The sequence below is a fragment of the Pangasianodon hypophthalmus genome, chromosome 13 (genome assembly GCF_027358585.1).
Source record: "Pangasianodon hypophthalmus isolate fPanHyp1 chromosome 13, fPanHyp1.pri, whole genome shotgun sequence".
NCBI classification, from domain to species: domain Eukaryota; kingdom Metazoa; phylum Chordata; class Actinopteri; order Siluriformes; family Pangasiidae; genus Pangasianodon; species Pangasianodon hypophthalmus.
Window position 1 is genome coordinate 3,203,283 of NC_069722.1, and position 11,298 is coordinate 3,214,580.

The 11,298-nt window shown below is 40.8% G+C and overlaps 2 protein-coding genes and 1 long non-coding RNA gene across 4 annotated transcripts; 1 reads left to right on the plus strand and 2 right to left on the minus strand.

Moving 5' to 3' along the window:
• The first annotated feature begins 300 nt into the window (after positions 1-300).
• Positions 301-3,186, plus strand: zgc:113090 (uncharacterized protein LOC553741 homolog). Its single transcript, XM_053239146.1, has 2 exons — positions 301-484; positions 869-3,186. The coding sequence occupies exons 1-2, from the start codon at positions 301-303 to the stop codon at positions 1,660-1,662; spliced, it is 978 nt and encodes a 325-aa protein (XP_053095121.1). The 3' UTR covers positions 1,663-3,186.
• LOC128319796 (uncharacterized) lies at positions 318-934 on the minus strand. The gene is made up of 3 exons (XR_008303261.1): positions 824-934; positions 569-730; positions 318-471 (listed from the first exon to the last, which is right to left on the minus strand). It is a non-coding gene; the product is annotated as an uncharacterized LOC128319796 (long non-coding RNA).
• Positions 3,187-3,324: 138 nt separating the features above from the next.
• On the minus strand, positions 3,325-11,298 carry rusf1 (RUS family member 1). 2 transcript variants are annotated; one of them, XM_026917079.3, is made up of 15 exons: positions 11,166-11,298; positions 10,503-10,655; positions 10,311-10,388; positions 10,093-10,207; positions 9,954-9,999; positions 8,757-8,789; positions 8,564-8,669; positions 7,789-7,890; positions 7,567-7,637; positions 7,284-7,468; positions 6,223-6,280; positions 6,063-6,127; positions 5,058-5,195; positions 4,482-4,547; positions 3,325-3,525 (listed from the first exon to the last, which is right to left on the minus strand). In XM_026917079.3, the coding sequence occupies exons 2-15, from the start codon at positions 10,650-10,652 to the stop codon at positions 3,440-3,442; spliced, it is 1,299 nt and encodes a 432-aa protein (XP_026772880.1). In that variant the 5' UTR covers positions 10,653-10,655; positions 11,166-11,298; the 3' UTR covers positions 3,325-3,439. The 2 variants fall into 2 exon arrangements, with proteins under 2 accessions (XP_026772880.1, XP_026772879.1); XM_026917078.3 differs by having other exon boundaries at positions 11,151-11,248.

Genomic DNA, 11,298 nt, shown 5'->3' on the forward strand with positions numbered 1-11,298 from the left:
CAGACTTGTGTGTGAACACACTGAGAGGTTTGGGATGTTTCCTTTTTTTTTTTCCAGAGAATTCAAATCTGACTTTTCAAAATGCTTTAGTGGTTTTATTATTATTAATTTAATATATCAAGTGCTGATGCTTTTTAATACATATTGTTTTAATACATACATTTTAATACATATTGTTTTCCCTTTAACTGGCTCTGAGTCACCGAGGACTGAATTTCATCACAGAGCCTTTGATTAAACTGAATTATTTCTTTCTCCCCGCCAGCAGATCGTTGGCTCAGAGCGAACCCAGAACAGAAGATGACTCAGATGGACCTCCTGGTCACCAACGTGGCCGAGCTTTTGGCGACGGCCGTGCACGAGGTCCTGCGTCTGATGGGTCAGGCCGTGTCTGAATACCGCGACGAGTCGGCCAGGATTCGGCAGGAGAACCAGAAACTGCAGCGCACGCTCGAGGAGCTCCAGAAGAGGCTGCAGATATCAGGTTTGCCTTAAACTCTTGTGGATTATATCAATAATTAAGCAAATGCTGATAATTTGTTACAGGATAAACACAACGTCTGCTTACTTAGACAAGGCTTAGATGTTTATTTAATCTTTATGGAAGGAGTCTCCAGTGTCAGCACTTTGTCAGAGGTAAAGCTGTAAATTTAAGTTTTCTGACATCTTCAGGACAGAGGAGTTTACGCTTCGCGTTTTCTCTGTAACATGACACTTTTTTTCTACTTAACTTTGAGAGAGAGAGAGAGAGAGATAAAAAGAGAGGCTGGTGAGGGAACGACTGTTTATAGCTGCTGTAATGTAAATGAGAACAGGAACTAACTTGTCTCATGGACGTTCCACATTAAACGTCTCTTTATGGTTTCAGACGCAGTGCAGCAGGTCTCGTCCTCCGTAGCCGCAGAAGAGCCGCTCTACGAGTCTCACCATGCGCAAGTGCTGGACTGTCGTATGGAACGAGAGCCGCTAGAGACAGAAGAGAACGAGGAAACGGATTCACATGAGCTGTGCTTCGAGGAGGAGAAACCGAGCGTACTACACCTGAGAGCAGAAACACGAGAACCAAACGATGCAATTTCGTCACCGTATGACTTTTCTCATAAAAGGAGGAGGAGCTTCTCAAGCTTGAGGAGCCAATCAGCTTCACCTGATGTCACTGGCATGCCGGGAATCTTAAATTCTATCAAAACAGAATCAAAGTCAGAGTTTCCAGAATGTTCCCTATCAGAACAGACTGAAAACACGATCACAGACACCCACCTCCACCTGCCCTATCATCCGGTCCACGTTAATCTCAGCCACATCTCCCGGGACTCGTCCACTCCACCGCGCGCACACGTCCGAACAGAGAACACGGTGGACGCCGCCGGTCCGTTCGGCGTCACCGTGCGGAGAGAGAACTCGCACACCTGTCACGTGTGCGGCAAGTCGTTTGCGACGGCCTCCAGCCTGGGCGCGCACTTCGTCTGCCACTCGGGCGAAAGACCGTTCGCCTGCGAGCGCTGCAAGTTCAGGTTCAGCCGTTTAGCCGATCTGAAGAAGCACGAGCGCATCCACACGGGGGAGAAGCCGTACAACTGCACGCTCTGCGGGAGGAGGTTCAACCGCACAGAGAATCTCAGACGCCACCTGAGGAAAGTCCACCATGGAGCTTTGCTTTAGCCACACGAACTTACTGAAAAACTCTTATTTTATTTATACACTGCAGTCCAATGCTGCTTTCACGCTGGACTTTTTTTAAATATAGAAAAATCGCTCACACAGCATACACACTGTAACCATAACGATGCTACCTTAGAGTCCTAGCTCCTGCAGGCTACCCAGTTTTATTATTATTAATAATAATAATTTTTAAAAAGATCTAGTCTGACCATGACAAAGAGGAGGCAGCTTGCCTGGGATTTGGCTTTTTGGTGACAGAAAATGAAGAGTCGTAAATTTAGATTTACACCAGAGTTAAAGTGGGACTCGTTGATGACATCAGAAACCATTAAACATCGCAAAACTAACAGTTAACATCTCTAGTTACACTGAAGTCATAAAATCCACACTGAAGTATCTCAATAAACTCCATATATACAACCTTTTTCAGCCAGCACTCTGTGTTGGTGTCCATATTGCTTTTCCCCCATTTTCTCCCAGCCAGCTCTCCCTCATCATCCAGCAGCTACCAACCAGGGAAGCCTGAAGTCTTAACACGTGTTGCGTCACAGTGCAGCGTAACACACTCAGAGGAAAGCGCTATCTGCCCTCTTCCTCATACTTGAGCTCACAGACACCCTCCCCCCTCCCTGATTGGCTAGCGTCGCTGTGATTGACAGGGGAGAGAGACACAGAAAGCACAGCCAGTTTTGCTCTGCCGATGCCTCATAGTGCGAACGCTTTTCTGTTGCGCCACTCAGGAGCCTCCATGCTAGGTTTTCTCCCCTAAGCTGCGACCTGATTGGTTAGGAGATAAAAGGTGAGCTCTAACTACATGTTATTAGCTCAGATACACTGAACAAATTCAAATAGCTAAAACCGCAATAACTAAAATGTAGTAACGTACTTATTTTTTAAACAATCAAGTCTAATGTCAATTCACCTTTTTTTTCACACCATACCACAGTCTAACTGATTTAAACTCTCAATCCATTTAAACTGCTAAGCCCATTAGTGCACGGTGTTGGTTATATACACTCATACACTTTGTATTTTAGTTTTACAGTTTTCTGAAGAAAAAAAAAAAAAGAAGGGTCTGTATAAACCACCTCCCTGTCACTTCAAAAATTCTCTCTTAGCAAGTGAAGTCATCTCAAATAAAGAAATTTGTCATTATGAGATTATTATATAACAAATATAAGACCATTAAGCCTAGACATATTTACTAATTTCAAGCTTACAGTTATTAATGTTCTGTTTTTCTGCTAGCAGATATCTGCTAAAAAAAAAAATAAGAAGAAGAGTTCAAGCTTGAAATGAGTTGAAGTGTGAAGGAATAGATTTAATGGTCATATATTTGTTTAAAAACATTCTAATAATGAGAAGTATTAGTTGAATTTGGCTATATTTAAGATATTTTACTTACTTACTTTTGCAGTGTTGATGTGAAATTTTACTGATTTTTTTACTTTACATTTCGGGTTTCAGTTTTCCGTCATTTATTTTGGTGTATCAGCATTTATTTATTTATTTATTTATTTTGCTGCCACTTTATTTTAGCAAACATATCATCCATCCCTAGTGATTTCAGAAGGGCTCACCCTGTTTATACGTGAACAATGACCGAGTGAAGATTTGGATTTGTTTCTGTTTTCTTTTTAATAATTACACAAACCCCAGAGGCTCTATTCTAAAATTTAATAAAACAAACTGAAAGAACAGGCTTGTTCATCTTCGCTGGTCCCTCACAACTGAAACAGCCCTGAAACACAGAATTAAAACGTCTTGGCTCGTTGTCTTAGCTGCCTTTCTTCCTCCACTCCGCTCTCCACTCGTCCCAGTCCAGCAGCGTCCGGTCCGTCTGCCACCCGGCTTTTTCTAGACCTGAGTGCAATTTTTCATCAGGAATTAGACGATTTAGAAGGTAAGTAAGATTTACCTCAATTAAACAAATACGATGTATAGATTAACGTTACTCAAAGATTTCACTGCGATCCTCTTAATAAATTTGCTTTACACCACAGTGCTGCTGGATTCTCGATTCTGATTGGTCAGAAGGTGTTGATTAATTTTCTATAACAGCAACTCTGACTTTAATCACAGGTTTATATTAATGCGCTCGTTCAATACGTTGTACGGCGGACACGCCAGATAAACTTATTAAAATCGTTGATGTGGTGAAGTTTTCTGTAAGGAGATGTTTATTTAACATTTATGGAAGGAGTCTCCAGTGTCAGAGGTGAAGTCTTCAGGACAGATGAGTTTATGCGCTTTGCGGTCGCTCGGTAATATGACAAACTGTCTCTTTTTCTCTCTCTTGAAGTTAAAGACCAAAACAAGAGGCTGGTGAGAGAATTGTGTTATAGGAGCCAGTGAGAACAGGACCTAACTTATCTTGCGGATGTCCTACAACATTAAAAAGTAACTGTAAATGGATAAAAACTATGCTGAGTCGTTCTTTATCAAATTGCTGTGGTATAAAAGGAATAAAACAGTTCAGGACTTGCTGTTATAGGAAATGAATCGACTTTGAGTTGTTCCGTCGTTGATGATTTTCCTGTAACGGCCCGTTGTAAGTCCTTACGTCCTTTACTTCTAACATTCTGTAATCAGATAACGCTGCTGTAGCGATCTGTGGCATTTAATGTCGTCCTTGAAAGCTGAAAACATATGCACTGAAAATTTTCCCACTGAATTTATCACACACACAGCTGATAAACTTGATAAACTCCACACACACACACACACACACACACACACACACACACACACACACACCCACACCCCAGGTGTGATGGTGGTAGTGGTTTAGATGATATGTTGAAAAATCACTTCCATACCTGTGAAAAAGGGCTGGAAAATTTGGTCCATCAGCTTGTGACTTTCAGAAACCAGTTCCCACGAGTCTGGAACAAACAATAATGTTAACTTCTTTCAGTGTAACAACTTTCTGTTCAGTAGCTTGTAAGTACCACAAAAAGAGGTGTAAAACAAACATTTTAAAACATGAGTGTTTTATTAAATATCCAGCACTGTTTAAAAAGGATAACAGCAGATAAGTTCACTCAAGTGGGTGTGGCCTAATATTCTAATGAGGACCACTGACTGAACAAGACTAGCTCCGCCCACTTTACAATGAAAGAAGGGATATTCTAGAGAAGTATGTTTATTACATCAGTTATTTAATTATTCAAATTATTCAGTTGTACATAATTTTTTTAATATTATAAACAAAAGATCATATTTATATTTTTATTTTTCTACCTCACTATTCTTACTACCACATTGCTGTAACACTTTCATTTCCCCACGAGGGATTATTAAGCGTTTATCTTAAGAGTTCAGCACTAAGCTAATGAAATGAATTCTAGTTTTATTATAAGACAGAAGGAGACTTCAGTCACTTTGTCTCTTACCTCTGATCTCGGAGAGGTGTGTAAGAGCTCCATGCTGCGGTGACGAGTGTAACACAGTGCTGATACACACAGCCTGACACGCTGCCATGATCTCATCACGCACTGACGCATCAGCACTCAAACACACACACACGCTCCCTACACAGCAAATCCACACTAATGAATTCAATGACACACCGACCGAGTGGCACAGTTAATAAAGCAGGTCTCATCACAGGCCATTTTGAGAAGAAGAAGAAGAAGTAGAAGAAGAAGAAGAAGAAGAAGAAGAGAGGGAGTAAATTGAAAAAGTGGCCATTTTGTTTGGACTATTTTCATATAAACTATAAATGGATATGTCATGTGTCATAATCTTTAATTAAATGGCAAATTGCTGTAGTGTAAGAGGAATAAACCCTATAAGACATGCTGTTATCGGAAAATCATCAACTTCAGGGAGGTAACAGTAACACCGCTTCATCACACCACCCTGTTGCTGATTATTTTCCTAGAACAGCATCACACAAGAGTGTTTTCTTCCTTATATTATTTACTGGCCTTTTCCTTTTCCCCGCCATGTCTTTTGCCCAATTCCAATATCACACTAGTCCGTCTGAAATCATGTGAAATTAAATTCTCCCTGATCCCCGATGCTTTATTTAGCTCACTTCGTGAAACGCAGTAGTGTTTCACTTCTTCTTTTTAGCCAAACTAACAAAATGACCAGGATGAAAAAGCAGACGTTTGCTTCTCTCCTAGAGATTTCACTGTAGAGCTTTTAAAACACTCAACCTCTAAATGTCCCAGTGTGTGTGTGTATTTAAAAAAACACACATTGTGCTGAAGATATGTTTAAAAAAGTAGGTTTTCTCATCTAACTGACTTCACTCAGGGTGAGCAAGCAACTCAACAAGGCTGAAAACATGAGGAGAAGTCAGCCAGGCCATATTATTAACCACATATATATATATATATATATAGGAACACTGGCTCTGTAAATATGAACATACGATTGAGGAAAATCACCATTTTGTATTGCTATGATGTAGGACCTGGTGTTGTTCCTCAAAGCCAGTTGGAGCTCCTGAGGCCTACAACCCACAAAGAAAAGGAGGCATTCATCTTATTTATCTTATTTATCATCAGTTTAGGTTTTAGGAATAAACTGGTAGACGAGCACACGTACTGTTTAATGACTTCTCCCAGTCTGACCCCGAGTCTGACGCGCACTTCCGTTTTAAACTCTGAAAAGAAGGATTGTTTATTAGAAACAGAAACAGATGCTTCAGCATCAAATGAATGGCAATCCAAACACAGTTCGAATACTAGACTAGACTAGACTTCGAATACTACCACAGCACTGCTGCATTCTCTGAGCGGATTGGTCAGAAGGTACAGCTGTGACAGTAATGCAGCTGCAAATCACAGGTTTATAGTAACGCACTAGTTCTAATACGTTACCGTTTCTATAGTAACGACTCATCCACAGGGACGTGTACAGAGGATGCTCTGTGTAATCTAAACCTTCATAAAATGTAGACACTAGAGATGTTTCTAGTTAGTTAGTTTTTTCTTCATATTTTAGGACAGCAATTCGTTTCTAGTGTCTACATCTTATCTAAAACAGTTTTTCCCCACCAAGTACCTGGTGGTTACCGTAAAACCCCATGTATACCCACACACACATTCCAGTTTTTACTGCGGCAGATTTGACCATGCTGTGTGAACACGTCTGCGCTGAACCAATGAAGAACAGCATTTTTAATCACTTTCTAAATATCATTTGTCCAGTGCTAGACTTGACACTTATTTAACCTTTTTTTCAGATTTTTTTTTTTCTCTTGTGGCCAAAAAAGTGCCGTGTTTGACCATATTTGTGTGAAAACGTTTGGTGAAATCCCTAATAAATAAAAATTTGACTGATGTTCACTATATCCTTGGCTAATGCTCGCTAAGGCAAACATATATTGATAGATTTTATTTCATATTAATAAACTCAAAACTTTCTGATTTTCCTCAAGACAAAGCAGGAGTGCTGAATCAGCGCATTTTTCAAGAGCACCGGGGAAGGGGGCGGGGCTTCCGGGGTGTCAGTTAATATCAGAGAGTTCAAAACACGGACACAGCTGTCAATCATTGTAGCTGGATAATTCAATTGGCTGATCTGCTGCTTTTTTTGTGCTGTGAGGATTATTTCACAGCGATTAAATAATAAACTTTATTACATTACAGTGACCAGGGACTCACCCAGAAACACCGGCTCTCTCTGATTGGCTTCTGCTGGACTCAGGATCTGTCCGTCAAGCAAATACCTACGGAGGACGATTGCCAGACGAGCTTCGTTCAGCGTCTCCATGACGACAGACCTGACAGCTTTGTAGTTGGCAAACAGGTGGAGTGCAGTGAAGAGGAAGAAGAGAATAAACGTCAGCCTGAGGAGGAAGAAGAACGAAGGCAGCACAAATCAATATTACGGCTCATATACAGACAAAAACACACATGTATATAAAAGATCTTTTTAAAATCTTACACAGGGTTATCAGTGACAAGTGGGATTAGCACTAAGCTAACCAGCAGTCCTGCCAGATTGACCAGTGTTTCCTGTTAGAAGAATTAAGAATCAGTAAAGCCCCTGACCCACATATACGTAGCTAGAGTTCTTACTAAAACATCAGCTATTGTAAGACTTTTTCCTGAAGATCTTGTTAGAAAGAATTCCATTAGCATTTGAGACACAGCCATTGGCACCAACCTGACTGCCATCTTTAGCAGAGATGTCGGCCATGTTGTTTCTGCGAGCCTGATGAACAGTTAACGCCGCTCTTGTCGCTCCTCCGGCCACGCCCACAATCGACTGGAGTGAGACGAAGACACAATCCACCATGCATTTCACATTCACTAAACTCATCTGTCATCAAATTAGATTTAAGTCTCCTGGCAAAAATGCATCCAAATATTTAACAGAGAATATCCATTTCATAAAATCCCACAATGCACCGGTGTCGTTTTCCTTCTTTAGCTCTGCACACGACTATAGGCTAAAGTCGATCTCTACCAGTTTGGCAGTGTGTGACCTGCACGCCTAAATCATCATACACTCACCTCGAAACATCATTCAGCTCAGTCATACCATTTATACTAAACATTTATACACAAATAAAAAAAACGCCCAGGACAGGGTGCCAACCCATCGCAGGGCACAATCACACACACACACACACACACACACACACACACACACTATTGACAATATTGCTCCTATCGGAAACCCCCCAGAAGCACGGGGAGGACATCGGAATCACTTCTAAAATACAGTTTCGCCTTTAAAATTTAGGACACACACACCCCTTCCTGATGCTGGCGCTGAATGACACCAAACTATGAGCTTCAGCTTGGAGCATGGAGGAATTCTGACTCTTCCCAAGCTTGCCAGATTTTATTTTCCCTTCAAATCTTTTAAATTGCTGAATAAAATTTTACTTTGTGTATAAAATGTATTTAAATAAAGTAAAAATAGTGAGGTTTACCTTAAACACTCCGGCAATACACACAATAAGAGTGAAGAAAGGAGGGAAATGAGGTGCGGTGATCTCCATTAACATCGCAACGTCGTTGAGAATGTCAGCAAAAAGCCTGAAACAGGTTTAAAAACACAAAGTTACTCTAAACGTCTCAATTATTTAAAAAGAAACACTTCCAAAAACATTAATCACTCCTCACCTCCATTTTTTGGCTTCTGAATCCAGTTTGCTCCTGTAAAGTAAAGAGGATGTAAATGTTTACAGCGTAGAGATGAATGCTGGATTCTACTACATTATCGTTTCTATAGGAACAGCTCGTTCACAGGAACTTGTACATCAGACACTCCACATAAACAGTTTAAGAATCATGTGTAGTCGCTGATATGGTGAAGCTTTCAGTAAGGAGATGTTTAATTAACATTTATGGAAGGAGTCTCCAGTATCAGCGCTTTGTAACAGTCAGAGGTAAATATGTAACTTAAAGTTTTCCAGAACAGAAGCGTTTACACTTCGTGGTTTCTCTGTAACATGGCAAGCTGTGTTTTTTTTGTCTTATTAACTTCATGAGAGAGAAAATGAGAGAGGCTGGTGAGGGAGAACAGGAACCAACTCATTCCACAGACATTCCACAATATTTAATTGTAACTATAAATGGATAAAAAGTATGATGTGTCATTCTTTAATAAATTTTAAAAATTGTAATTGCTGTGGTATGACAGGAATAAAACACTTTCACGTTACAGGACAATAACAGCATCCTTTTTTTTTTTGTTTTTTTTTTGAGATGGAAGCAAAGCCATTAATCAAAATGTTTCCATGGAAACCGCTTTTCAGTGTCTGAGGTATTTGTTAGTGTGAATAGTGAGACGTGGATTTGACCCCAATATAAACCTGTTAATTGGAAAGGTAGAATAAGATTTCATAAAATAATCTCAGTCACAGCTAGGTGAAGAAGAACAATCACTGGTCAGTTTTATTGCGAACTTGTTCTGCTTTAGAAAACAATATGGCCATCTGAGAGCCAAAAGAGTCGACTCTTAATGGTGAGCTGAGCCAAATGATCTGACTGACTGAAAAGAGACAGAATTCCCATCAATAGTACGTATATTGAGACTAATATCAATATTCAAAAGGGTGTATTTGTGAAAGAAAGCTGCTTCTCAGCCTCCTTCCTTGAGTCAGTTAAATTTTGGTTTAATTACAACAGAACTCAGTACCGAATCATATTTAAATGGCTCTGAATCGTACCGTAGTGAATCACTGCTGCATTAAATGTATCTTCCACACATTAGATTGTTGATAACATATTGAGATGAACATTGTAGCATCTCAGAGAGAGAAACACGCACCTATTATATTAACACAACTAAGCAGCAGAAAGCTTGCAAACACTCACCCTTTAAACCAGGCGAAAAGGATTCTCCCCAACATCCCTGTTCCATCTGAGACAGGAAAAAGAAAAATGATTTCACATCACCATGTTCATGCACATCAGCACCAATAAACCCACACACACACACACGCACACCACACACCTCTGAGTAACCAAGTCACTGTAGCTGCAGCAACCGTTGCTTCTTGATTTCCGACTCCGACTCCTTTCAGTGAGGCCTGAGTGGCGAGTGTGCCCGAGAGAGAGCTGGAGAAAGCCTGAGAGAAGAAAAAACACAGAAGAGGTGTAAATCTTTAAGTCTGAGTGAACTACCCTACCAAGATACTAATGTTCACCAGCGTTAATAAATGCATGAGTAACCTGCAACGTATCCCACATCTGATACTGCAGATAATCCTCGCTGACACTCTCGGGGTAACCCTGAGGCAGGAAAACGTTCTAGAGAAGGACAGGGACTTGTGTTAATGCTTTCAAGTGCTCAATCATTCAAGCCTCTTATAAGCCATGACACTATGTAGTGCACTTGTATCAGGAGTGACAGACATGACGCACCTTGAATGCATCACTGATTGATTTCCCCCTAGTTACTTGTTCCTGTCCCATTCTCTCTCTCCGCATCCCTCCATCCTTTATCCGGTACCTCCAGGCCTCCTGGGAGCCGTACTTCTCGGTTGCAATGACTCCTCCACCTCCATCCGCCATGTCCTGGGAGATGCACAAGAAACACAAAGAAGAGTAATGAGCTGATTATTCAGGATGTAATATGGATTTATAGGGCACAGGATCCAACCCTGATCCAGGAAAACTCCCTGTCCTGCACAGTTCAGTGTTTTCCTGCTCCTAATACACCTCCAGTGTGGCAGGGGCTTCTCCAGGACCAGGGCTGGGAAGTTTCACCCTAGGGTAGGGTGTTGCTTCACTGATTGCCTTTATGTGGCATGCAGTTTAGGACACAGCCATATTCAGGTGGTGTTTCTAATCGCTTTAAAAAAAGAGTGCACACTTAATGCGGCCATTTTAGGTATTAGATTTAAGTTTAAATCTGAATATACAGGTGGGCTTACTCCTTTCGTTTAAAACACGGGCATTATTTCTGTTTTTATGACTAATTCGCCATGTTTATTTGCCACAAGTGATGTTTTATTTTCTCACACATCATAATTTATGTACAAAAGTCTGAATAAATGTTATTATTTGTACCTCACATCCACTCACCGCGATTACCAAAATTCACTTCCTTGTTTGTCTTCACCGCCACGTCGTGCATGCAGCGTACTTTCCGATTGGCTAATAGATGTGACGTAGGAGAGGGACTTAGCCAATAGAATAGCACCATGGCGGAAGTGAA

Bases quoted from the DNA above. Each gene is read 5' to 3' on its own strand.
- zgc:113090 (XM_053239146.1), top strand. From the start codon at position 301: ATGACTCAGATGGACCTCCTGGTCACCAACGTGGCCGAGCTTTTGGCG. The intron at 485-868 runs GTTTGCCTTAAA...TTATGGTTTCAG, and splicing joins GAAGAGGCTGCAGATATCAG to ACGCAGTGCAGCAGGTCTCG.
- rusf1 (XM_026917079.3), bottom strand. From the start codon at position 10,652: ATGGCGGATGGAGGTGGAGGAGTCATTGCAACCGAGAAGTACGGCTCC. The intron at 10,208-10,310 runs GTTACTCATGCA...TTCTTCTCTCAG, and splicing joins AGATGTGGGATACGTTGCAG to GCTTTCTCCAGCTCTCTCTC. The intron at 3,526-4,481 runs GTATGGAAGTGA...AATTGCACTCAG, and splicing joins TTTCCAGCCCTTTTTCACAG to GTCTAGAAAAAGCCGGGTGG.